The 26,966-nt window shown below is 36.9% G+C and overlaps 1 protein-coding gene across 1 annotated transcript in view; it reads left to right on the top strand.

Moving 5' to 3' along the window:
* Nucleotides 1–26,966, top strand: part of NKAIN3 (sodium/potassium transporting ATPase interacting 3) — a 310,291-nt gene that overhangs the window by 159,702 nt on the left and 123,623 nt on the right. Inside the window, exon 3 of the mRNA XM_041473740.1 lies at nt 7,136–7,216. Coding sequence (XP_041329674.1) covers nt 7,136–7,216 — 81 coding nt within the window. The remainder of the gene's footprint in view (nt 1–7,135; nt 7,217–26,966) is intronic.

Genomic DNA, 26,966 nt, shown 5'->3' with positions numbered 1-26,966 from the left:
CAGCAATGTGGAGGTGGAGGGGAAAGGAGGAGTAGCAAGACTTCTCCTGTTGCTAGCTCCAAACTTGTCAGTTCAGCCTCATGCCTAGCCTTGCCCTCAGGTTGAATTCAGTGAATATCTCAAGCCAGCATAAGCAAAACTCCCTTTGCTCAGCTGCTGCTTTCAGTCCCTGTGCTGTTCCTCTGTTTGCACCAGCACAGGTACCAGTTCAACCACTTGGGAAACTGTCAAACCAGAACAGATCCCGGTTAAAAGTGACTATTCTCACTACTGGTGTTAATTTAATTGTAGGTGAGCTCTTTGATGTGCTTTGCTTGTTACAGGAGATGGGAGAGGGGAAATGGGAAGAATTAGCCAGAGGAAGGAGAAAAGTGCATGGAGTCTTTCCACAGCAGTGCAGGGTTACACCAGCCTAAGTTCTTGTTGAGCATAGCCTGAGGATCTTCCAGTCTATTTCAACACATGCTCCCCAGAAGCTGGGCTTCCTAGGGCTGTGCCAACCACAGTTTAGCTTTGCCCACTGTCCCCAGAAGCCCCAGAAGGAGTCAGTGACACTGACAGTAAAGACCCTTACCAGTGCCAGCTGCACACTGGCTGTATTCACTCAGGCAAAAGTGACAGTCCACCTCTAAACTTTTACTGCTGTCTTTAAAGTCTGTTTAATGCAAACCTTCAGTAGTGTTCTGAATTTCAGTATTAAACACAATGCAGAGAGATTCTTTGCAAGGCTCTGAGTAGTGAACTAGGCTTCAAATTTATGGAGAAGCTTCATGGTCTTCCATGTTCATAGATCCACTTTCAGCCACATCCAAACCCCTGGATTTTTTAGTGGTTAGCATCCCAAGAATTTGGTACTGTGTCTGTGGTGGAAGAAGTATTTTGAGTCATGCTTTTATGTACTTTTAGGTACTTTTCTGATTTAGATTAAGTTTAATCCAGTTTAACTGGAAAACTAACTAATTTTTTCAAGAAAATGATCCTTAGTATCAATTGTCTTTTCCAGAAGACTTCCCTGGAAATCAGCTTCATTAATGCAGATGATCCCATCACAGTATTAAAAAACTGAAGTAAAGAGAGAATCATGTCAGATACAATGGTTTACTTCTGTAAACTGTGTCTACAAAATTAATCTGGCATGTGTGCACACAAATTTTCCTCATGATAGTATGTCATAGTCTGATGGTAATCTTGACTTCAGCTGACCAGCTCTAGAGCCATAGTTTAACATCAAGAGAATGTTTTTAATCTGTCTTCTGTGCAATGAAGTCTGTGCCTGAAGGTTTCCCTGATAAGTGAAGTTACACAAAAGCTTTCACTTTGTCGTCTTCTGCTGTGTATGTCATGTTCAGTCTACTCAAATTCTGAAAAATGTAAGGAATAGGAAAGTAAGTGAATAAATGTAATACATGGTAGGGCTGTAGTTTGAAGCACATCTATACTACAGTCAAATAAGAAAGTGCTTCTGCAGGCACAATTGGGCAGGCTTTTGTTGCAGGTACATAGAGCCAAGAAGTTCAGTGAGGGCTGCAGTAGAAACTGATAAAAAAATAGCAGTTGCATGCTTTTGACCCTTCCACTGCCATTGACCCCAGTATGGCCAGTTTATCACTAGGATTTAGTGACCACATAAGCTGCACCATAGGCATAGTCATTGCAGATTAAAAGTCTGAATAAAGAAGTTTGTTTGAGTGATAAAGAATTTGTCGTGAGAGCTTTCTACCAAAAAAAAGTCTCACTATCTAAGAGCTGCCATGCAGTGGCTGATACATGTTGAATAGAATTCTTATTCCGAGTAGTTAAAGATAGAGGTTCATGTTCACTGTATACAGTTCCTCGGATACAGGACTATATGGGTGGTGATTCTGAAATAAATCTGGAATTTCACTTGCTCATATTTAAAATACCAAGTCCTCAGAGCTTAGGACACAGAGAGAGAGGGAGTGACAACATTGACTCCAAGTGTCCTAATTAGCTTAAATCCAATAATTATTTCTAATAAGTTTTGTATTAATTAGTAATTTAGATAAATGTTGTGAACAATTTGTCCAGTCACTAAGCAGATGTGCTATTTTCCGTATTTGAATATTTTGTGACTGAATTAAATCTGTGCAAAGTTCCCAAGGGGCATAAAAGTGCAGACCTGATTCCTAATTTCCCCACATTAGCTCATTTGAGACTTACCCAAACATTTGCAAAGAAGAAAGAAACAGCTGATTTTCAGTTCTAACTATGCTGTTACACTCTTGTCATGAAGTTCCTGAGCTCTGCTGTGATCTGTTTCCTTGTTCATTCTTTTCCTTTCTTAACAGATCTTGCTATCACCAGCAAGATTTTCAGGTTGTTAAAATTGATTAATGATGATGACAGGATACTTGTTAAAGCTGGGGATCTTCTCCCTCTGCTGCTTCTGATATGGGACTTCAAAAGGCTTCTGAATGATGAGTCATATAGCTAAAATTGCAAAAGCCAGGCTCAAAGCTGAAAAAAAAAAAGTTAATAAATAGTGAAGGATGAAAATAATACATTTAAATAGGGAGAATCTATGGTGGATATCTCTGCTTTACTTGCCTTAATGTATTCCATTAAATAATATGATATATAGGAAATGGATGTAATAGAAAAGCCAGGAAAGAGTTTCTTAAAAAAAAACCCCAAACAAATAAAAAAAACAGAACAACAGAAGAAAGGCTGTTCAGGATGCTTTATTCCATATTCAAGCAAATGTTATACAGACAGTGAAAGCACATGTGAAATATTTAGGCTTCCAACATTACTTGTTGATTATCCTTCCTGGTAAGTCCTGTGTTGTTACTGTTCCATCACGCTGATTTATGTCACTTCCCTTACCATCTTTCATATATATGACTAATAAGGCTCTGCAAGTACTGATGCCAGGTATTACAGGGGAATGATTTGACGACTCAGTAGTTGCTCCTTTCCCTTGAAGTATCCTCGAGCCAACATTCATTCCCTCTAATGCCATGAATGACACTGTCACAGTAGTTGCTGCACTTCAGATTTAAATATACTCTTGAGATAGTTTATGCATTAAAGCTAAACTTATCCCACAATCCTTGTAATATCCAAACTTAGAAAATTCTCTTGTATTTTTTTCCTTAACCAGTTGTTCTTGTGACATTGTGTCCATCCAATGCAATACAAACCTAGAAAAGTTTGTATTTCACTGATATATGGAATGTATCTCTGCATTGGTTTCAATTAGATTCTAGAGTCAAGAGGTTGTAGAGTCAAATCTCACTGTTGTGGAGAGGCTGACATTATGAAAAGGGATATTTATTAGATGTTTAACCTGTAAGGTTTAGTGAGTACTCCCTCCACTTCATTGGTAAGACTTCAAATACTTCCTCATACCTCATAGTATACAATCAATAGTGCAAAAGACCAAGAGAAAGAAAAAAATGTGGTGCATCATGGGGAGAAATAAGCAAGGATTATGGCCTGGTCCTAGGTCCTTCCTCTAGAAGGGAACTGTTACAAAAATGTCCAGGTGATTCTTAAGTTGTGCATCATTTGGGATATAAAATAAAAATACCAACTCTTCTTTTTGATTCAGCCTGTGTGGGAAATTCCTTCTTCTTGCCAGATGTGGTGAGGGTTGTGACACTGACTATGAGGCCAGCTGAGCTGGGGTGCTCAGAATGTGGGTGGCCAAAGAACTAGGCAGGAATTGCTGGGTGTGGGCAAGTGAGAGTGGGCAGACCCAGCAGGATGGACAGGATAATGTTGAGGACACAGAGTGAGAAAGGTTAAATGGCAGGTCAGATCATGAAACAGGTTAGGTGCCTGGGAGGGAAGTGAAACCTGAGGGTCAGTGTGGACCTGATGGTCTCAGACCTTAACCATTCCCACACTGAGAGAAAATTGCCAGCATGCATGACATGTCCCTTCACACAGAGGATGGCAATTTGGACCGTTGCTCTGCTGGCAAAACTAAGAAATCTGCATCATGGATCTAAAAGTAACACTTTTCTTAAGGTGTAACTTGACTGAAGCACGTGTTAGTGTGATGCCACATAATGGAATATTGCTTGGTTTTGTTTTTTTTAAACTAAAAGCTATATACATATAAATTTACTCAATGCATATAATGTCAGAAAGTATTACAATTGTTTAATAAATACTCAAAATGTTAGAAATGTTGCTTTTAAAGCCCTTCTGTGCAGTCTTATTATGATTCTTTTATATATTTGCAGATTTGAACCAAATAGACACCTACTAAATCTTATATTTTTGCCTCAATTTCAGTAGAAAGGATAGACATTTGGGGGTTTTCTGGTGATCACAGATGTAGAATAGAAACCTGACTTTCTTAAAAGAGAAGACGATGGGAAGAGTAAGGCACATGCTACCAAAAAAAAAAAGATTGCTTTTGCTGTGAAGGCTGTGCTCAGCAGCTGAGTTTTATCTCTGCTCTCAACCACTGAAACCTATTTTGACACAAAGTGAGTGACTTTAACAAAACCTGTCACATGCTTTTCTTTCCCCTTGCATTCTGGATTCTTGTCTTGAGACCTTGTGGTCTGATTTGCACAAGTGCTGCATGTTCAGCCACAGGGAGCTGAACACTGGGTTTATAAACTGAGTACATAATCCCAAGCATTCTGAAAAATTAACTCTTAAGGACCTCAAGTTGGATGCTTATAATAATATTCTGAATGTAATCTCTGCATGTCTCAGAATGTCATTTGCATTCTGAGAACTGTATCATTCCCTTATAACATAAAATAAATTAGTTAATGTTTGTGTAGCTCTCACACATTACAGCAATGAGCATCTTAGTGAACCTCATGAGGAAATTAGTATTCTGTCCTCAGAACAGGGTCTGAGCCACAAGGAGAAAAGGAGTATTGAGATAGCTGTTCATAAAATGTGTTGGGGGAGGTAAGATCTTTTAAAATAAAAATATATCTATGATGATTTTACTAATGTTTGGATTGTATTACCACAATACAGACACAAAATAGAAAAATTAAGTTGGCTTGCACAACCCAAATTCTAATATTTCTTAATTTTGTTTTCTTGCCTTTTCTGTCTTATAACCTTTCCTTAAGTACCTAGAAAACTATGCAAGGAAGGAATTTGCTCGTTGAATATCCAATAAGACAATAACTTTCCTACTTAAAAAAATTATGTAGTACTAATTACTAAATATAATGCAATTGTTATGTTTACAGAGCAAAAGGAGCTCAAATTTAGATCTCTGCAGATCAGTGAGAGTGTAGGAAGAGCCTCTCCATACACAGCAGCTGGGTTTCAAGGTGCACACATACTTTGCACCTGCACTTCTCTTTCAGTAATCCTCATGGTGGAGCAGGAACCAAAGTGGTCATAACTGTGTAAAACAGCATAGCCTGGCCTGGGAAAGCAGACTCTGACAGTTTTTGCCTGCACAATGCAGCATCGATGCCCATGGGACAGAATGAGGCCATTAACAGATTTGGTTTGGCCTGGAAGATCAAATAGAATTCCTTTTGTTATGATGACAGATTTAGTTCACAGAGAGATAAAAAATTATTTCTTAAAAATGAGAATACTCCCAAATAGTCTAAATTCTGCTTTTTACATGCAACTGGGATTGTATGAGTTGTTCATTAATTTTGAACTCTCTGCACATAATGTTCTGAATATAAATTTAGAAAATCAGTAGTTGATGATGGCGTCAAGTTACTACAAAGTCAATAAATGTAGTAAAATGTGATATACTCTAGGTTAGTCATATGGACAGTACAGACCTCATATTGCTCACACACCACAACAGGCTTGTCTATTTTATAATATCACAGCCTTCAGCTGCCACACTGCCCTTCTCTATGAGACAGAGGAAAGGGCCCAGGAGTGTTATTCTTGTTTTGGTTCTTAGTGTCCTCCTTCTTGGGCCGTTGCCCAACTGCCTACATACCTCAGAAGAAATTATATTAAAGCAGTTGACCTTTTTGATGTACAGAAATGGCCCTATGCAGGGAGGAGTAATCAAGGAGGGGAAAAAGTTCAACCCTCTTTACCTGAAACTTTAATTGTACATGACAGGAAGAGGAACAAAACCCAAAACTGCCCAAGAAAGCCAAACTGATGGCACCTGTGCAATACATTGTAGTTCAGTGGAGCTTTAATGACTGAAGAAAACAATAGGTGCTAATCCATATCTGGCCACAGCTAATTAGACTTGCAAAGCTCTTAGCAGCAGTTCTCCACTGTGAAGGCTCCACGTGTGTAAATTTGAAGTGGCAGTGCTGCTGCTCGCTGCATTTGTTCCAGTGGATGCAGCTCCAGCATGGCTGCGTGGACACTTGGCCCATCAGGATGAGATGCTCCTGAGGTGGAGTGCCTGGGGAGCTCCTTGGGAATAGGGTACAGCTGTGTGTCAGTAAACAGGGTATCCATAAAGAAATGGTGCCAGTCTGTTGTGCTGACAGGTAAAATGCAAAAGTTGGAGTAGATGAATTAATGTCCCATTCATGCTGTGGGTGCTGTATGAGTTCAGTATGATGCTTGAGAACCCAGGACCAGATTCATGGCAAAAGGCTTGGAGAAGTAGTCAGCTAATTTTAATGTAATAAAGTACATTTTACTGTGAAAGGCTCTCAATAGATCAGATTTACACTTTAACTATTTGCCTAAAAAGAAAAAAAATCTATATTACCAGATCAAGTGATCTTCTGGGTCTTTTGGGGATGGGGTTTTTTCTTGTACCTTTCTTCATAATATTTAAATGTTATTTTAATAATATTTACTTATTTAAGGTTTTATTTGCTTATCTGAAATTTCCTTTAGGAGAGTTAATTTGTGATTTAAAAATTACTCAGATTTGTCCCAAAACCAGTCAGCATTTTGGACTTAATTGATATCAGTAGGACAGTGTAAAACTGCAAAGAATAAATCTGTTTTATTGGTATTTGTTTATTACAGCAATGAATATTGAATTTGTAATTTCCGGTGGTTCTTAGGGGACTTCAGCAGGGGGAGCTTCTTTTCTGAACTCTGCTGTTGGCTGATCCCAGAAGAACAATGCTTATTGATATCAGTTTGTTTATTATTGATCTGCTCAGTATGAAGTCGTTTCATCTTAACGTTTTATTTTTCTCTCTTTTTTGCTGTCATCTGGCTTTGTGTTTAGTACACGGTGTGGACTGCCCTGTGGGTCACCTGGAATGTTTTCATTATCTGCTTCTATTTGGAAGTAGGCGGGCTTTCTAAGGTAGGTCACTTACCCTTCTTCAGATTTATGGGAGGGTGTCTCAACAGCAGGACTCTCAGATTTCAGAAGACTGAAAACACAGAGGGAAAATGTGGTTGTTTGAACATACAATTTGATCTTCAGTTTGCCTCCAACAAGAACTGTAATATTTGAACTTCTCCCTGCTAGTAAATAGCCACAGGTTTGAAGTACATGAATGCAATGAATCTGAATTACAGTTGCCTTCTGAAGTACCATCCCAAGGTGAGAGGTGGGAAGGTATTCAGTTGTAAATGTGAGGTCCTTTTAGATTGTTGAAAAACAGGCAGTGTCATTTTGGTTGAATTTTCAAGTGTGTATAAAAAATGTGAATTTCCAACACGGCTTTGAAAGAAAGTGACTAAGAAGGTTATGTGATAACTTGCTGAACAAATTGATCTCACAGTGAGAATGGTAATTCTTTATAAAAAAAGAACAAGTGTCAAAGGGTGACTTTTGTCACATCTGAATAAAACTTTCCTTTATATGACACTCAGTGTTTTAGGTCACCAATTCTTTATTCAATCCTCTGATTAGAGCAGAAATGTTTGCTGGAATTGCACATCAAGAGATGCATGCTCATTCAAGGTAGCACTTATGTTAGCATAGATTATGCTCAGCATTGTATCTGCAAGGAATTTCACACAACACCTGCTGATTTTTATCCTCCACTTGGACACAGATGATACAGATCTTGGTTAACCACATTTACCACATTTAAATGATTCCAGACACAGTATGCCCATGGCACATGCTGATCCCAGCATTATTAATAAAATAAATGTCACTGTTACTGGTTGCAGATTTAGTGATTTGAACTGCATCACTGTTTATTCATGCAATGCTTTTAGAGAATGCAATCCTGTGCAATGTGCTCTGGGAAGACCCTGCTTGAGCAAGGAGGTTGGACCATATGACCCACTGTGGTCCCTTCCAACCTGACCCATCCTGTGAATTTTTGTTTACTCCACTCAGTTCAGAGTGGAACATTTATGAACTATGTACTTGCTAGGATTAAGCTAGGATTCCTAGCTTTTGGTTAACAGCAAACAGAAAACTTGTGAAACCAATTTAATAAGAAATAAGATTTAATTTACTCAGTAGAAATTCCATTTAAATTTAAACTTTCAATGATAGGTTCCTTTGGTGATAAAATTTCATCATGAAAAGCTGCAACAGTTTATTTTTCCTTCAATTATGTAGCTCATGAGAAGTTACAGGCTTGATAAAGAAATTAGTACACTTCATAGAGGATCAAAATTAATGATCCTCGTGGTATGTTCTGACTTAAAAATCTATTAGATGAAGAGAGGAGCAACACACAGAAATGAAGAATAGCCAAATAACTGTTCATTCTTATGATACAAAGAGGTTGTATACTTTTATTTAGTTGGGTCATGTCTGTTTTTTTAGTGACTATTATATTTTATGTGTAAGTAATATATTTGTCTAAGGGCCTAGGAAGTGAAGCAAAGCTTTTAGTGTGACCCTTGAATTTGTTTGCAAGGGATTCTGCTCATATGCTCAGTTAAGAGGTTTATAAATCAGCAGGTTTGAATTTAAATCCTTCATCTTCCAGTTTCACTTCTGTGTTTCACTTTTTACTCTTACTTAACATGACAAATCACAATGCAGAGAAATAGTAGCAAAAATACTACCTGGCAGTTGACAAAATTCCCTTTTATTAGGGTATGCTTCAGTTAATATCAACATTTTTGTGGAACTTTTGTCTTGTTTACTCCAAGATAATTACATTTAAAAAGTGTTTCTCAGCAAGGTGATAGACACAAAATTACTACTGTGGAAGTTAACTGCTCTTGTATAAATTACACCAAAGGTATGAGTATTGATACCAACTTAGCAATGATAGAATTAGGAAACTTTTTCAGTACATCACCATATTTTGGGTCTATTTGTTTGTCTTTCTGAAAATTTTGCTAGATATGATGAAGCCATTAAGAGACTAAGGTTTTTTTACCCCATATGCATAAAATACTGGATATTTATTATTTGGTTATTATGTCACACCAAATTTAATTGGGACCCATATTTTATCCAAGATGCTAGTTGAAAAAATTCATCATTTCCTCCATGAATATGTTCTGTGTTGTCAGACATGATAGAAAAGTGCTGTTATCAGAGTACATTAGTGTGGCTAGAAAATCAAACACCGTAATAAGATTTCCAAATATGGCTGTTTATTTAGCATTAAAATCTTGGCAGGCAATATTCACTTTTTTTTTTTTTCTTCCTATTGTTCTCTCTTTCCTTTCAAGAAAGAAAAAGAAACTGTATCTCTGAAATGAATACAGATTGATTACAATTTTAAACTTCTGTTGACATTCTATCAGGGAAAATTGTAATGCTGTCTGGCAGGTGACTGATTTCTGTTGGCTTGTTTGTTTTTAAGCAGTTCCATGTTTGCATTTGCTCTGACCAGAATGAGTTAGCTCTTGGTTGACGTCCCATGAGTTTATTAAGTCTTCAATCATGAATGCTTCTGAAAATCTAACTTTGTACAATAATAAATGGTAATTTTAATTCAATATCTGCCCATGGACCATGCATACAATGCAGACAGACTTTTCAAATGTCATAGTGGAAACCTACCACTGCTAAAATTTTGCTCAGATGTTATTTTTGAAGTGGGGAGAAGGATCTCCTTTGAATATTCACTGTTTGAATTCTGCCAGGAAATTCCACTGCAGGTAATGAAAAATTTGAATGAGAATAAAAAGGACATAGGTAATGTAGGCCTGTTTACTGCAAAAGTTTGAAACATTTTCCCTTCAATTACCTTCAATTATAATTTTCTTGATAAACTAAGCACCCTCTAATAGCTACACTATGGTGATTAGGGCAGTCTCCCGGGAAAAGGATGATATAGATTCAAGTCATCTTGGGTGCAAAAGGGAAATAAACACAGCTCTCTCACAGCTGCTGTTGTCAGTAGAAATCAAATGAGCAACTGTTTCCTCTTTAACTGGCTTATAAACAACATAGAGGTCAAGATCCTTCTTCACTTATGTTACAGATGCACAAATAAATTGTAATGCTTTTTTCAGGGCCAAAAAATTTTTATTTGATTAGAAATAAAATAAATATACCTATATACACCTTTTTCATTTGTATTAATTTCTTTTTTCTGTTTTTAGCAGCAGTGAAACTACCCATATGAACTAAATGAATTTTGCATGTCTTCTTTCATTTACTACTTTTCTGAAATTGGAAACATAATTTTTAGTGTTAACCATTCCATATGAGATAAACAAAGCTGTTATTATAACATGACCTTTTAATTCTTCACTGCAGGATGACAGCTTGCTACTTCCATACATAAGCTCATTAATTGTTTTGATCTCATTCTGTCTTGAAATAAAATTAAGTTCTAATTGTCACATTCCAGAGTATAGGCATTAAAGCATGTAGACAAAAACACAAACTGTTTTCCTGAAGTTTTGTATGTGCTCAAACGGACCCCATAATTTCTAATGTGTGTAAGCCAGCCCTCCATCTGCAGCAATAAATGATGTTATGTACTCCTGTACAAAGGAGTCTTCATCTGTTTAGAATGCACAGTTAATAATTCTGTTGTTACATCCCTCAGGTATTTCAGATCCAATATGAAAATAGCTGTATTCATTTGTATTTATCATTTGCTATTCCAAATTTGTTTTTTGATAGACCATTTTTCTACTGCTTTTGTATTTGAGTTGCTGGCATTTCTTTCCATGTGTTAAAACCTTTATTTGGTAAATGCATAGCAGCACTGTGATATTGTGTACACCTTTCCTATTGTTTCATATGCCTTACCTAAGCAGCTGGGAAACATTGATGTGCTCTTTTCTTTTTCTAGGATATTTCTGCTTGTCCTGCATGGCTTTTCCATGACATGCTTCTTTGCTGTGAACTGTTCCTCATTCTGGATTTAAGTTTTGCTCTCAAACTGAGCTCTGTCTCAACAGATACTTCTAATTTTTTGGACAAGGATTTGCCTGACACACACTCATATATTCAGTAGGAAGCTACTTCTAAACAGCTTATGTTTGTTGTCTTGTCCTTAGGTTTACATATTGAGTGAATGTGAGCTCTCTGAGTGCCAGTGGCACCAGCTTCATTAGCCTTTCTCCTGGAGCTGAAGGAAGTTTTGCTTATGTCATTTAGCAAAACAATATTTTTTCATGTGTTTTTTCCTAGTAATATTTACTTTGGTCAATGGATGATCAAAGTTTGTAGGGCTCCCATCCAGCTTTATTAAGCAGGAGACAGAACTGTAGGCCAAATTATTACATGGATCTGTAGTTGGAGGATAGAATTATCTGACAAAAGTAATGATTTCTTCCATCTGAGTAAAAAATGGACTGATCATTTACTTATTAAAATGCTGAGAGACTGGAAACCTAGTGCTTTTTTTCCAAACAAAATGTTGTATGTCAGAATGAGAGTTAATTATGTGAACTTTATACTGGCTACTTGTGAAATCAAATTTATTCCATCTGGTGCATGTCAGTCAATCCTTAATTGCTCTGCAATTACATCTAATCATCTCAAATGGAGTAAGTTAAGCCCAGAACCAATGCTAATTTGTATTAATAGAGATGTTATGGTGTATGCTGGGGCTTGTGTCTTTTTCTTTAATGTGAAATGAGTGCATTGGTTGAATTTACATTAGCAATATGAAAGAAAAAGTGATTCTCTTTCTAACTTGCGCTGATGTAGGTGATAAAACAGACACCATTATTTTGGTTTAATTATCATCGTAACTAGCTCCATAGAATTACCCACTCCAAAAAGCTCAGGGATAAAGTTGGCAGCATCCATAAAACCAATATGGAAAATCAATAGATGGAGGATAAAAGACTTCCTTAGTCTAAACAGAAGATAGGTCATTGTGCATCTACTCACATGTAAGTGACTTTTATGTGGAGGAAGGGTTTTTTTCATATCCACTGGGAAGAAGAGCAAGAAATAATCTGCTGAGCATGTGGCAAAAAAGATTTGTTTGGAGGTCAGGAGAAGCATTTTAATAATAAGGACACTGAAGAGGATCTAAAGCTGTTACAAAGTCGTAGTAATGGATAACTCTTCTACTGCACTATTTTTGATCTATAGAAACAAGCCTTTGTCGAAATAAAACTCCAAGTGAGTGTCCAAGGATGGTTTAGAGTAGGAATGTTTAAATTAAAAAAATTAGTACAAGCTGAAGACTCAAAACCTCATCTTAATTAAAAGTCTTAAACATTTCATCATGACTGTTATTCCAGCTGGAGAGCTTGAGGTGTCTCTGGCTTTTCTCCCCAGAGAGTGTGTAGGGACACAGAAGACAGGAGACCCTAGTGATGTCTCCTGGGAGGCTGACAGTGGGTTTTGGGCGTGCGCAGGTGGGGTTTTACTGTTCAGCTGTGTGACAACAAGAGGGAGGCAACACTGTCATTGCTGCTCATTCTTGGTAGAGATTAGATCTCTGTTACAGACAAAACTCGTGTGCTGTCTGTTCGATTGATGGATTTTCAGTTGAACACAAATCACTGCCTTCACTGAGAGCAAAGCAAGAGTGATAACAGTGCATTTCTTTGCTGCTGTACATAGTGTATACATTCATGTACAGCTCAGCTGAGAATTTCTTCCCACACACCTCTTATTCATCATCACATCCTTTTGATCACCATCGCTCTTGGGAGACTACACACCCTTAACTTCTAATTCTCCTCACTACTACTACTGTGTGTTGGTTTGCTCCAGATGATGCCATCAGCTGAGATGTGCACAATGACAGATCATGCTGAAGCAATGGATGTGGCTGTAGGCCTTCTGCAATTTGTAGACATTACAAATTACTAATTTTATAGCAGTAGTTAAATATAATCTCTTCTGAGCGTATGCACTAGGAAAATTCAACTTGCAGAAATTAAACCTGATGAAAAGGTTGGGTTTTTTTCTTTGAGGTTTGAACCCTTCCACCTTCTCCTCCTTCCTCTGCCTTATTATTCTCAAAGGGTTTAAAATTATTTTTTTTAAGTAATGCTCCAGAATCTTCTCTGAGATTAAAAAAGGAAGAATGCTAATCAAATAGTACTTTAGTAAATAGAATTAAGATAATATAAAGTAAAACCAGACCAAATATAAGTTTTAATGCTCACATCATATAATCCATTTAACTTCCTTGGCCTTCACCCTTTCTTTGAACCAGCTCTCAGAAATAATTTATTGTTTTTTGGGTTTTTTTTTTTAATTTTTTGAAACAGTTCGTCCTTTTAGTTCTTATGCCCATTCCTACAGTAGAGGCTCCACTGAAATGTGTTTGCTAAAATATGAACTTCTAATATAACCTTCCTTATTCAAGCTGCTCCTCCCATCCTGCTGCTCTCTCATTATAAAAAGAAATAATCCCCAGGTTCAATTGTATTTAATACTTTTCCATAATGTTCTGCTCAAACAGCAACCTTTTGAATTTTTAATTACTTTGGCAATAAACTTGGAAACCAATTTACTGTGAAGTTATGCAGTGTAATATGGAACAGAAACAACATTTCAGCACTTCAGAATAATGGCTCTGGCCTTGGCTGGTGTTAGGTACCGTTAATCATAGATTACACATGGTGTTGAGGTGCCTTTCAATGGTATTTGCAAACAGTATTTTTTGGTGGTGTGTTAGGCTGACACCAGTACGTGTAGGAGCAGAAAAGCTGTCTGGTAGTTTCTGTATAGAATACAATGACTGTTTCCATGAAAAGTTAGAGAAGAATTAGCTATGAGCTGTGAATTCACAATGATGAAGCTATGGAAAATAGAATTTTCTTTTTATTTGCAATTTAAATTTCTCAGACAAAAAAGGTGACTTACAAAAGATGACTTAATATGTGCTCTCTTAAACAAAAAAATAAAAAAGGAAAAGCAGGAAATTGAAGAGCAAAAAGGTGTGAATCTATTGTAGCTGAGGAGACTTTGTGGCTGTTTAGCTGAAGAGACTTTGATGTTCCAGATTTCATGTTCTAAACTAATTTGTTGTTCAGTCTTTTTTACTCTACTGTGTAAAGGTGTCACATTGTGTAAGGTCTAATGAAAAGAGAATTAACATGTACTGGCTTCGTGGCACTATTTGAACATAAGGTCATTCTGGGAAAGAATTTATGTAGAATAAATGGGACACAGATAAATGCTAGTGAAACTGCAAAATGTGTCATTCTGATGTTAATTAGTTTGTTTAGGTGATACAATCACATTGCTGAGCAACTTAATCAGGAGTACATTCCAGATGGTGCAAAAATCGAATTTTATATCCTTTCAGGTGACAGTTACAGTGGTTCAATTTATTATATGCAATGAGCATCATTAAAATACGTGTTTCAATCAAAACTGGTTTTCTTTTATAACCCCTACTGAATGCAAAATTCTAATGTTGATATCTGGAGTGGAGGATACCATCTTCTTCATTAGTTTAAATAACAGAGGTTATATCTGTGGAGGTTTTTTTAATAATCCATTTAATACCATTAATATTAAATTACTCTGGGAATAATGGGTGTGATATATCTGCTTAGCTAAGAGCTGCTCACGTAAATTTATTAATAGAAACATCACAGTCATATTTGTTTGAGTTTATTGGTTTAATTTCTAGGATCTTGAAGTTTTTTAAAACAAAAAACCCTAAAATGTTGGATTATGGCAAGGAGGTAAGTAACTCAAGTCGCTTGCAATATTTCTCCAATGAGACCGTTGGATATGAAAAAGCATTCCTGTGATTCAGGAATCCATGCTGCAATGGCTAGAGATGCAGAGAGGGTGAATCCTGCATACCTAGGGTTTGTGTCTCAAGCCCATGGCAAAAGGCTTGAAAATGTCGTGGGTATTTACATGAAGAACCAAGAACATACAGAATAAGGAATCAGAGAATACAAGAACAAGATGGACCATCTAGTCATCTATTCTAATCTTGTGTTTCTGAAAGAAGTTGAATTGTTCATGGAGTGAGAAAAGGAAATTTCCCTGAGTTGTGGTTTGGTTGTAAACAAGTATGACACGTCTGCAGGTAAGGGTGAACCTAGATCTCATTACTCAGGGGATTATTTTATCTACTTTTTGATATTTGGATATGCTTTGTAGTGATTATTATGCTCTTTTTGTAGAAATGGGAAGACTGTTTCTGGTATTTCATTTTCTTCTTTGCAAATGTGATGCCCTTCTGATAAAACTGCAGTGAAAGATATTTTGATTATTTCTTTAATCATATTCTTGTTTAGACATTAGATCAACCACATCTGCTGCCTATCCAGCAACTTCTAACTATGAGATGAGTGAGTGCTGTGTAGAGATATTTGACCTGTGTGTAAAGCAGTATACTTATTTTAATGCTACTGCCAGATTTGTTTGTTGCCTGCTAAGGTCAAATGAATGTTTTTAGATAAAAATTGCTATACAGTCTTTACTGCTGTAGTGTACCCTTTGGGGTTTTAGTTCCAACAGTTGCCAAGTAAGGACTCCTTCCTAATTATGGGGAAATGTGTAATTTCATCAGTCTTCTGATGAAGATTTAAGTATTTAATTGATGTCTAGTTTGAAAACAGTTTAATTGTTTTGAAGGGGGTTTCACACTGATTCATACATTGTTTGCTTGGGGTTTTTTCTTCCATTAGAAGACAATGCTTGTTAAGAAGAAAATGTAATTTTAACTAAGCTTTTTTGGTAATAATTTGCATATGAGACAGTCCTAGACCTTGATGAGTGTACAGGGCATTTGTTGTTGGTGACAGTAGACTCTGAAAAAGTTATTCTCATAAATTGTAATGCTGAATCTCATGGGATTTTTAAGCATGCTACATGTTTCTTATGGGACTTCATAACTGTAAATCCTTGAATCATTAAGATTGGAAAATACTTCCAAAGTCATCAAGTTCAATCATTAACCTAACATTGCCAGGTCCACCTCTAAACCATGTCCCCAAGGACCACATGGACATAATTCTTGAACATTTCCAAGGACAATGATTCCACCACTACCCTGGGCAGCCTGTCCCAATACTTGACAACTGAAGTAATTTTTCCTAATATCCCGTCTAAATCTCACTGGCCTAGGTTGAGGCCATTTCCTTTTGCCACTTGTTACCTGGGAGAAGAGACCGACCCCCGCTTGACTGCAGTCTGCTTTCAGGTAGTTGCAGTGTGTGATAAGGTCTCCCCTGAACTTTTTCTCCAGCTCCTCATTCGACTTGTTCTCCAGATCCTTCATTGGCTTTGTTACCCTTTTCTGGACTCACTCCAGCACCTCCATGTCCTTGAATTGAGCAGCATAGAATTTAACCCAGCACTCGAAGTTTGGCCTCACCAGTGCTGAGTAGAGGGGCACAATCACTGTGCTGGTGTGCTCACCAAACCATTTCTGACCCAAATCAGGATGCCATTTGACTTCTTGGCCATGTGGGCACACACTGACTCAAGTTGTCAGCTGTTGACCAGCACTCCCAGGTCCTTTTCCACTGGGCAGATTTCCAGCCACTCTGCCCCAGCCTGTAGAGCTGCCTGGGGTTGTGACCCAAGGGCAGGACCCTGCGCTTGGCCTTGTCAAACCTCATAAAAATGGCCTAGGCCCGCCAGTCCAGACCCCTCTATAGATATTACTTACGTGGCCTTATTTTTGAACTGGAAAAGAAATATATAAAGCAGGCTATTGTTTATCATCTCTAGATGTCATCCAGGTGACTGCTTACGCCCTTTTGGATATAAACTCTAATTTAGAGGAAAAGCAAGGGAGAAATCTTGTTTTACTTTTCATAGATCTATATCTGACAACCAAGGAGATTTTTCCCAACTATATCGGTCCTGAGTGAACTATATTCACTCAGAGTTTTCCTTATTCTCCATTTTTTCTAGTGTCTTGTCATTAGATGTACATAATTGTGAGCTACCTTTGTTAACATCCTCCTTAAATTACTTCTTTCCAGGAATCTGGTGTTGCAATTTTGTCTTTGATTTTTACAAACCTTGTAACTGTGGTGTTCCTGCCTGAAACTGACTTTCAGCAGATACTTCAAAAGAGCAGGTGGAAGAAAAAAATACTTGCCCTTCAGCTCCTATTAAGCGGTTCTTTCTTGGTGGACAATATGGCAATATCCCTGCCTTTATTCCCCATTTTAATTTCTTTTGAAGGCTTCAGCAAACAAAAAGCTCTAGTTCAATAGCATAACCTTGGGTAAGCCTTAAATGTATTTCCAGCATGTCTGTTTCTGCAATCTTTTCTTCTTTTGTAGAATGCTTAACGTTTGTGTTGTGTTAAATTGTCTTAATTAGAAGAAGATTTTTGATACTGTAAGGTCACAGGAAGAATTCTTGTGATCTTTGTGGTTTGAATTTTGGAGCAAGTTTACCGCCTAAATCTGGTTTTCCTCTAATAATTTATTTAGCCTCTATAAGGTGAATGGGCTTTGAGAACTACTTTTCAATTGCACAGGGAATTGGAGGGATTGTTCCTTGTCTAGGTTATTATACTCTCTTTCTTTTTCAGATGTCCTTCAGGGAAATTCCTTGCTTATGTTGATGATGTGAATGAATTTATTATTCATGAGTATCAGAATTCCTTTGACCAGACTTCTTCAGTTTGGATTAATGGGGAAAGGGTGAGGGAATCCTATTGGGGATTAAGCTGCTGCCCTTTGCTTTGCTAGGAGGTTTATTGTCTGAGTGGCTTTAGTGTAGTAGGAGTAATGCTGGGCTTCTTGACCTATTCAGTCAAATGGAGAAGGCAGAAATGTTGGAAGAGAAGTCACAGGGATGGCAACAGTGCCTGACTAACACTGTCTTCCAAGGGCAAATGCTGCTTGTGAGTAATTTTATTGTCTCTGTGTCACAGCAGCATGGCATTCTGTACACCTACATTCCCTCTCTGCTTATATCTTTACAGAGCATGTAGAAGTTCTTTAAAATGTTGTTTTGAACGAGATACTCGGTTCCAGGGGAAGAATATGTTCTACCCATCTGCTGAGGATTGCTGCTCTGTGTTATTGTGTTACTGTTCCTCATGCTTGGAAGCTGTTTCCTAATTTTTTTTTTTTTTTTTGGTGGAGTGGGGAAGAGGTGGGGGTGTTCCATGATAGATCAAGAGCTCATGCTTGATTTGGAAGATTTTCATTGTTTATCTCAAAAATGTTTGAAGTCTTGGATAGATTTTATGCTGAGACAGTTCAAATGCTCTGAACTGCCTACTGAGTCTGTGTAGTTCTTTTTCAAGGGGCATAGGTGTTATTCCTCAATCCCTGATTGCTTACTTGGAGATATAACACAGTTGATTCATTTTACTTTTACTTACTGTGAATTATCAATGATATTTGGATTTCTTTCAGCTTTCTTTTCATTCAGTTTAGTAACTTTCCTCAGTTTGATCAGATATGACCAAACTACTGGCCATCTTGCCAAGGCAGATTATTTTCCTTTTGATCTATGTCATCTTGACTACATTGATGTTTCTTTATCTGTTACCAGGGCATTCACAAGTGCTCTTATTTTTAACACTTCAAAGGTGGCCCGTTGGATAAAAGACTACAGTCAGTGAGGGAAAAGCTGTATACATGTCCAGCTGTGAAGGAACTGATTTTCACTAAATCTTCATCTCAAACACACTTGTACATTGTTTAACCTCAGAGTAGCTCATGCTGTGTTGGCACTATTTTCATGTGCTTTACATCTACCCTGATTTGCAACTTTTCTTTGCTGCAGGGTATCTTCCATCCTTATGTCTTGTTTTTCCATGAGGTAGCTATTTTTATTTTTAAATGTTCTAGGCATGTGGATATTGTGTACTCTGAGAACATTAGCACAATCAGTATAAACAATTAATTTGGAAAACCCAAAATTTCCTAATAATATCTATTCCTAATAATAATAATAATAATATCTAATTCCTAATAATATCCTAATAATATCTATCAAGAAGTACTACTATCTTACTACTTCTTGATGTTTTTATCTATTTTAGGTTAGATTGCATATATTTTATTCTTATGAATCAATTGACTACCTGATTAGTCAAAAGTATACTTTATATAATGGTTTTAGAGTTGTGATTCCCTATAAAAATTCAAATCATTTTGTGGCCTCATTTTCTTTAAAAACTTCTTACTTTACTCTGATACAATATGCTAATCTTTGTGCAAATGTCTACATCTTAAAATATGCTTGGGACACAAATTTACCTTGTTATAATACATGAAATAACCAAATGGTTTTAAAAGGTATTTAGAGAGTTGTAAAATGTTCCTAGATTTTTGTATCCTAGGATATTAGTTTCTGAATGTCTAAGTAAGATCACTTTTTACATCTTTAGCTATGCAGCTTGCTTAAACAACCCAGGATCATACTAACTTTTATCCAAACTTTTTTTTTTTTCTGGAATTCAGTTTACAGATCTGTGTCATGACTCGTATTTGCCGTTTCCAGGTTCTATAATTTCTCTTGTGCCTGCCTATAGTTCAATGGATTTTGTTTCACTGATTCCAGCTTACCAAGTAGTCCAGATGGCCCTGTACAGCTGCCTGCCTTTTCATTATTTACCCTCCTCCCTTTCTTTGTGTCATCTACAAATATATCCACTGCAAGCAGGGATTTTTTATTTACTCTAGATCACTGATGAAAATGTGGAATAACATCAGAACATGCATCAACCCCAAGGGATTCCTGCTAGAAACACTCTTATTCAGCTATGATTTTCCATTGAAAACTATGTTAATTAGTTAGTTTTAAATCTATTTAATTTTTGGTCCATTAAAATGTACTACCATTCAACCTTTTTTTCAATAAGAATGTTTTGTGAATGCCTTATAGATCTCTTAAGTATATTACCTTCTTGCAGCTCCTATCAACTCAGCATTTAATCTCTGGAAGCAATGAAATAGAGTTTGTTTAACAGATCCTAATGTCTTAAGAAATATTATTGACTGACATCAATTATATTGCTTTTGCTGGATCTCAAGCATGTTTTTAAACCATTTTTCTTCTGTTTGCTTTGGGACTAAAGCTAGATTAAACCAAAAAAACAGAAGAATGTATTAAAAGATCTAGTTTTTTGCCTCTTAAAAAGAACCAAAGCACAGTAAACATTGTTTAGAAGGTCGATATTTTCTTTTGCTCCTGATAAGCTTCATGAACAACTTTTTACTGCCTTTAACCTTGCTAGCATGGATCTCACCTGACTTATTTTTCTTCGCCATTAAATATTCTCTATCTATATATCTATATATATCTCCTAATTTATATTGACTGAAATATTTTTGCTATTTTTATTGTTTCTTGAGGAATGGGATGACACAATCAGTGTATTTGTTTGGGTCTTGTCTGACACTGAAAGATTTTGTGCCCGTTGACAGAAATAGTCACAAAGCATGAATGGTTCATAAGTAAATTTCTGTATTTATGTGCTGTTAGAAATTATAAAAAGTATCCAGAAGAGGGTGGGCAAAAGGACTTTTCTTGTGCTGCCAAGGGAAACATTGCTGCAATCTCTCATTAGGAGCTCTAGAGTTGCTGTCTTTAGTTTAAACCAGAGGGAAAACCACAGAGGAGGAAAACAGATGGAAATCCTTTTGTATTCCTTCCTGGTTTCTATCAGTCATCCACAACATTCTAGTTCTGAATCTGGAACAGTCTTTAACTTACTGACCCCTGAACCTCCATGTGCCATTCACCTAAAGTCTCCACAGTCATTCTTCCTGTTTTGTCCCTAAAAAAATTCTCCTTGAACAAATGCATTGTCCCTCATTGAGAATTCTTTCCTGTGTTCTTAATGTGCACAAACTCTGCTCCAGAAAGGCAAGGAGAGCATCACCCCTCCAGTGAGCTGCTGTAGCCTAAAAGCACATGGGTAGTGTGTGCAAATTGCAGTCATTATTGTCCTGACACATTGTGTGTTCTCACCGCTTAAGTTTCTGTGTGGGGGCTTTTTCTGCTGCTTCAGATGCAAGATTAACTTAAAATGCATGAGTGGTCTCATTAAACTCAATAAAATTACTCACATGCTTACCATGCATTTAAGTTTGCAGGATCAGCATTAAGATAAGAGGCAATCCATAGACCTCTCCACTTCTCGTATATAAAGTTTGAGAAGGGGAGGGGGTTTTAATATAAAAGCTGAAAAAAAACCCTAGAAATTTATCAGGTACCAAAATCTTGTCTTATGCAATGAAGTTGAAATTCTAAGATTTGACATACACTGTGTTAAATAAGTGCTTTGTATTTCTATCTATATCATTCTGTTTGTGTATTATGCACATTATAATATTGCCTAATAGTATCTCTTAACAGCCTTTTCAAGTAATCTATGTTGCATTTGCTTGTATCGATCTTGTATATTTTATTGTGGCACCTCTTCTGTGATTCTGTTGTGCTTTTGGTTTGTAACTTCTCCCAGTAGATAATAGGAGGTTAGAGAAATTCAATGAATTCGAGTAAAAAAAAGTCAGGGAAGGATATGTAGATGTATGAAATTTGTGTTATATGTTTCTCTTTTTTTTAAGCAAACATCTGCCTTAGTTTACTATTTCAGTGCATTCCTGAAACATTCAGTATTTTAAAAGACAAGTCATCCTTATAAAGGAGAATAAAAAATTGCTATGTCTTAGAGCCACTCTTAGAACCCAAAAAAGGATTTAGATATGAAGAAATTTGTATTCTATTAGGATTAGTATTAGGTTTGTGTGAAAAAGACTGCACAATATGTTGCTTTTTATGTTCTGCAGCTCAGTCATTACAGTTTGTCCTGCTACATCACATCACCAAGGTTGTGAATAGCTTAATAAATAATCTTTCTGATATAGATTGCCTTTTAATTTAGTACTTGCGTTTTGAGTCCCTTTATTAGCATGGAACTATAAATGTGTTTTTGTGTTTAAATGTTTTGCCAGGAGTAAAATAAGTTAGTGCATTGAATAAGTATGGTCTAATATTTCATGGGGTTGTGTTCTTTCTAGCAGAACCATCACTTCATTTTACTTGTAATTCCACTTACCTTAATAGATTGCTTTTTCAGTCCACTGAGTGATTGTTTAAGTCAGGTTGCACTGTAGATGAAAAGAAGCACAGGAGATTACAAACTGCAGGATGACAAATGGAAGATATGACATGATAGTTACTCATAGTACTGAAAACCAAAGGTAGTGTTGCACATTTTTCTGTATGGACTGTTGGTAAATACCATTTTTAGGAGAAAAAAATCCAGGTGTTCATTTTGTGAGTTGTTGAAATTTCAGAGTTCTTGGCTTTCTGCTGAGGTGTTATAAACTGACATGGCTAAAGAAAAATGCATTGAAACCTTGATCATGTAGATTAGACAGAAGTTTGACCTTGTTGTCTCAGCCATTTCTTTAATGAAAAGTAAGATCCTTGTGTGCAAAGTAACCTCAAAGGAGAGAGCGGGGTTTGTTACCTGTTCTGGGGAGGAAGCCCCTGGAGGGCAGTGATGTAAAGCTGGACATCTACAATATGTTTTCAGGGGTGCAGTCACAGGTTTCACACAGGTCTGCCATGGGCTAGGACGGAGTGTCTCCGTTGCAGACACTTCCTCAGGGGCAGTGCTGGGAAGGAAACTGTCTCTCAAAGAGTCTTGCTGCCTCTCCAGAGGCATCTTGTGTATTCAGGACTTCTCCTACTATGTCCTTCCATAAATAAACTAAACCTCTTCCCATCTGCAGTCTCACCTTATCAATCTAGCAGAGTAGAAGAAAGTTTGTTCTGATGCTCTTTTTCCATTGAGCACTGTCCAACAACTCATGCCACTGCTTTTCACCCCGAGAAATATATTTTTGATATATTTCTTTTATCCCTTGCTTTCCAGACAGCCATTGCTTAGGTGCTTGACTCATGGAAGACAATCTTGGCGTCACTGTGTTTTTAAGAGGGACATGGGTACTGTAGTTTCCTGGATCACCATGCCAGTGATTCTGAGGTACCTGATGTGCTACACAAACATAGTCTTGTTCTATATAATTGTATATGTTGGGAGTTTGGAAAAAACATTCTCCACTTACCCTTGATGAGTGAGGTCAGATATATTATAGATCTTTGGTACTACCAGGGTAGACTTTCAGTTTCACACTTGAGAAGCAAACGTCAAATATTAGATTTATGTTTATCTCGTAAAAAGGCACACTACAGATTCCTGAAATCAATTACTCTAAAAATTGCCCAAACATTGAATGATATGCATGAATAATTTAAGAATGTTTTGTTAAATGTGAGAAAGTCAAGTTATCCTTGCAGTGAGACTCATTGCAAATCACCAGCAATTTACTGCGTTTCTGAAAATCACAGGCAGCAATTTACAGAAAAGATTGGGCCTGTTATTATACATGTGACATTTTCTTGATTTAAACTGTCATTCTAAAAAGTTGTTTACTGACAGTCAGAGTTTGGAATGAGGTTATAAAGTTTACTGAGGAATTCCATACCACTTGAGGCTGAACTATATTTCTGCTCGGGTAGAGAAGAGCATGTAGACCTCCTACTGCAACTGAACTATCAATGCATGCAAATTAGCACTTTCAAGGGAAATTATACATGATCTTTTTACACATTCGTGTGCTGTAATGGTGTATGATGCTGTGCTGGATATTTTGCATTTCATGAAAAAAATGTATTTCCAACATATCTGACTGTATATGCTACATACACTATAGTGCATTATAGTGATATGCAGTGGCTTCATTGTTTTTTGTTTCTAAGCAATAGTTATCAAAATAGTTTCTGAAGATGAGCTGTTGGCTTCCAGAATGTCATGTTGGGCTAGAGGCGTGCATATTCATCTTTACTTTTTTTTTTTTTTAAATTATTTACTAAAGTAGCAGTTGTCATACCAATGTAGTTGCTGTTACATTTCCATGACATGTAGACATGCAGTACATGCCATAAGGAATATTTTTCATCACTGTCTTCACTGCCTTCTCTTTGACATCCTGAGAGCAGTTTCAGTATAAGTGACACTCACTGGTTCTCCAGTAACCTTCAGAAATGAACATGCACTCAGATATGCACTAATCTAGACACCCTGCTGCTCCCCAGAACTTAATTTTAACATCAAATAACTTTTGCTCATGTTCCCTGTCTTATAAACAGTTTCATAGTACTTTCTAGTATAGTTACTCAGCCACACCTGGCCTGTTTTGCAGGCTGTTCTGGATGAATCCTTGGTATGAAGAAGTCATTGCAGTTGAAAGAAAGCTGGTCAGCCGAAAATTGCATTCCCTGGAATATTGTGGATATCATGTCAAAGTGATTAAACCCAGAAATTAACAATATTGACAAAATACTCTTTCCTTTGCCATTTCTCTGTGGATACACCAGACTGTTTTTCTCTAGGAGATGGACACAAATAAGAATGGCTCATAGTGCTGCTTACTTTGAAACTCATGTGACCAATATGATTCTGACATTAAAGCAGAAAATGATCATAAACATTGGAGAACATTTGAGAAAATGCACTGAACCTTGGAAGTTCAACATTTTCAGAAGAACCTCTTGTGAGGTTCTCTAATAGTACCATATAAAAAATAGACAAAGGAAAACATGCAGACCACTGGGAGCTGAATTACGTGTGCAAGTGCATTGGAGAAGATCCAGAGACAACTGTGTTCACCTGTATGAGCCAGGAATGCCCAGGACCTGATGAGCACTTGTGTTATAGACAGATGGTTATGAGAGACAATGGAAATGAATGGCAAACCTAACAGAGATAAGAATTTAAAAAAAAAAATTGGCTTCCCTGTAAACCAGACAAGCTACAGTTGTTGCAGTCAGGTGATAGTTTGGTCTTCTGGAAAGAGGGTGACCCTCAGGCATTGCCATTCCTGTTACTGCAACCGAACTGGTGAAGGGTTTCAGCCAATAGGCATTTTGGGAACACATCTAACAGTGAATTTGAGTTTGTGTCTATGGAATTAATGGATACTGGTGTTATTCTCTTAACAGTGAATTCATATGTGTCGTCTTGTTCTTTTGAGTTTTTCTAAGCCTTTTGATGTTTACATTTTTGTAACAAACTTTCTCATGGACTTTATGTAAATAATTCATTGTTTTGCATTCTTTTCTGGAAGAGGAGAAATTTGATGGACTGTTGGTTTGTCCAGTGTCATTGGAGAGGTGGCATTTCACCCTCCAATCCACTTTCACTTTTACAAATCTGCAAATGTTAGAGTCAGAATTAAACTGCCCTCTTTTTCACCTTAGAGAACCCAGTGTCTGAATCTTTCTATGTTGTGTCCTAGAGTAACACATATGCCCTCTATTGGTATTAGTGCCCATTTGTATTAATATTCATTAATAGAGCTAGGCTGGGGTTCCATTGCCTTCTTCAGTTGTGCTGCGTGCCATTGTCTTTGGAATTCTGCTTTTGTGAAGAATTTGGTGAGGGGGAAAAAAGCAAGTGATGAGGCAAAAAAGGCAAGCATCAAGGAAGAAATCAGTTCTCTTTCCTCTTAAACAGCTTTGTAGGAAGAACACACTAAACCAATAAGGTTGAAACAGAGAGTAGTTGGGACTGGGATATTTAATTAAAAATAAGTTCTTTAGAATATTCATGAAAAAATAGAGGGGGAAATACAATGAATGGAGTTATCCTTCTGTAAGTAAAAGTCTAGCTTCAGAGGGAACCTGGATTATTCATCATGCCAGACTAGACAGGGTGTTGAAAAAATGTCAGTTAATATGTGGGGATCTAATTGCCCCTAGCTGATATTTTAGTCACTTTCTCTGTAGTAAAAAGTCTCTAGTCTCTGATTTATTGAAAATTAAAAATCTTAACAGCACGCTTTCTTGCTGTGACATTTTCCTGATGCATCTTTGATTCATAATTCAGTGCCAGTACCCCAGATTTACACATGCCTACATGCAGAAAGGCTTCTCTTCCCTCTTGCTTTATTAGAAGCTTTATTTTTTGTTTCTGTGAGGTAGGTGTACAGTCCACTTAGTTCTGTTTTCTTTGGTGGAATGTTAACCTGGTCTGCCTGGATGAAACCTTGTGATACCAGAAAGCTACCACAGTGCTAATGGTGATACAGAGTTCTGCTGTTGTTCTCCTGCCTCACACTTAAGTACAGGAATGCACCTCACTGGGTGCCAGAACGAGTTATGCAGCCTCCTGGGGAATTCAGTGATGCTCCTTTGTGGATAAGCAAGGCACGAGCAAACTCTGCCTGAAGGTGTCCTAGAATAATTTTTTATTCCTTGCATTTCAAATCAGCCTACTCCAAATTAGTATCTCCTTTCATCTCTGGTTTGGCTGAATGGCAACCTTCACTCAGTTTTTTCTCAAATAGGAAAGCTGTGGCAGTTCTTTAATAAATTATTGTTTCTCTTTACATTTTTAGATTCCATGAGCAAAACCAGAAAATGTTCGATCTTGTATCACAGGAATTAACAACTGAAGTGGTCAGTGAATACAGATTAATGGTACTCCATTATTCTGGTATTACCTGAGTTATTTCATAAGTCAGATCAATATTACACAAACTAGTTCAAAGTGGCCTGTGAAATTTTCCATAAGCTTCTGATTTTTTTCACAAATACTGAAAGGCAGCTTTAAATTGTGTCTACTACAGTAAGTATTTTACCAGCCAGATCTTAAGTATGGAGAATGTCTGGGCTACATGTTATTTTCAAAGTCATAAGATCTGACGTGATAACAGAATCACTACTTTGAATTATGAGGAAGAAACATTTTATTCGTATTATCTTAAAAAAAACCCAAACCCACTTTTTT

The sequence above is a fragment of the Pyrgilauda ruficollis genome, unplaced genomic scaffold (assembly GCF_017590135.1).
Source record: "Pyrgilauda ruficollis isolate IOZ18807 unplaced genomic scaffold, ASM1759013v1 scaffold30, whole genome shotgun sequence".
NCBI lineage: Eukaryota > Metazoa > Chordata > Aves > Passeriformes > Passeridae > Pyrgilauda > Pyrgilauda ruficollis.
The sequence above is the reverse complement of the archived record's forward strand: the minus strand, read 5'-3'. Positions and strand labels throughout refer to the sequence as shown.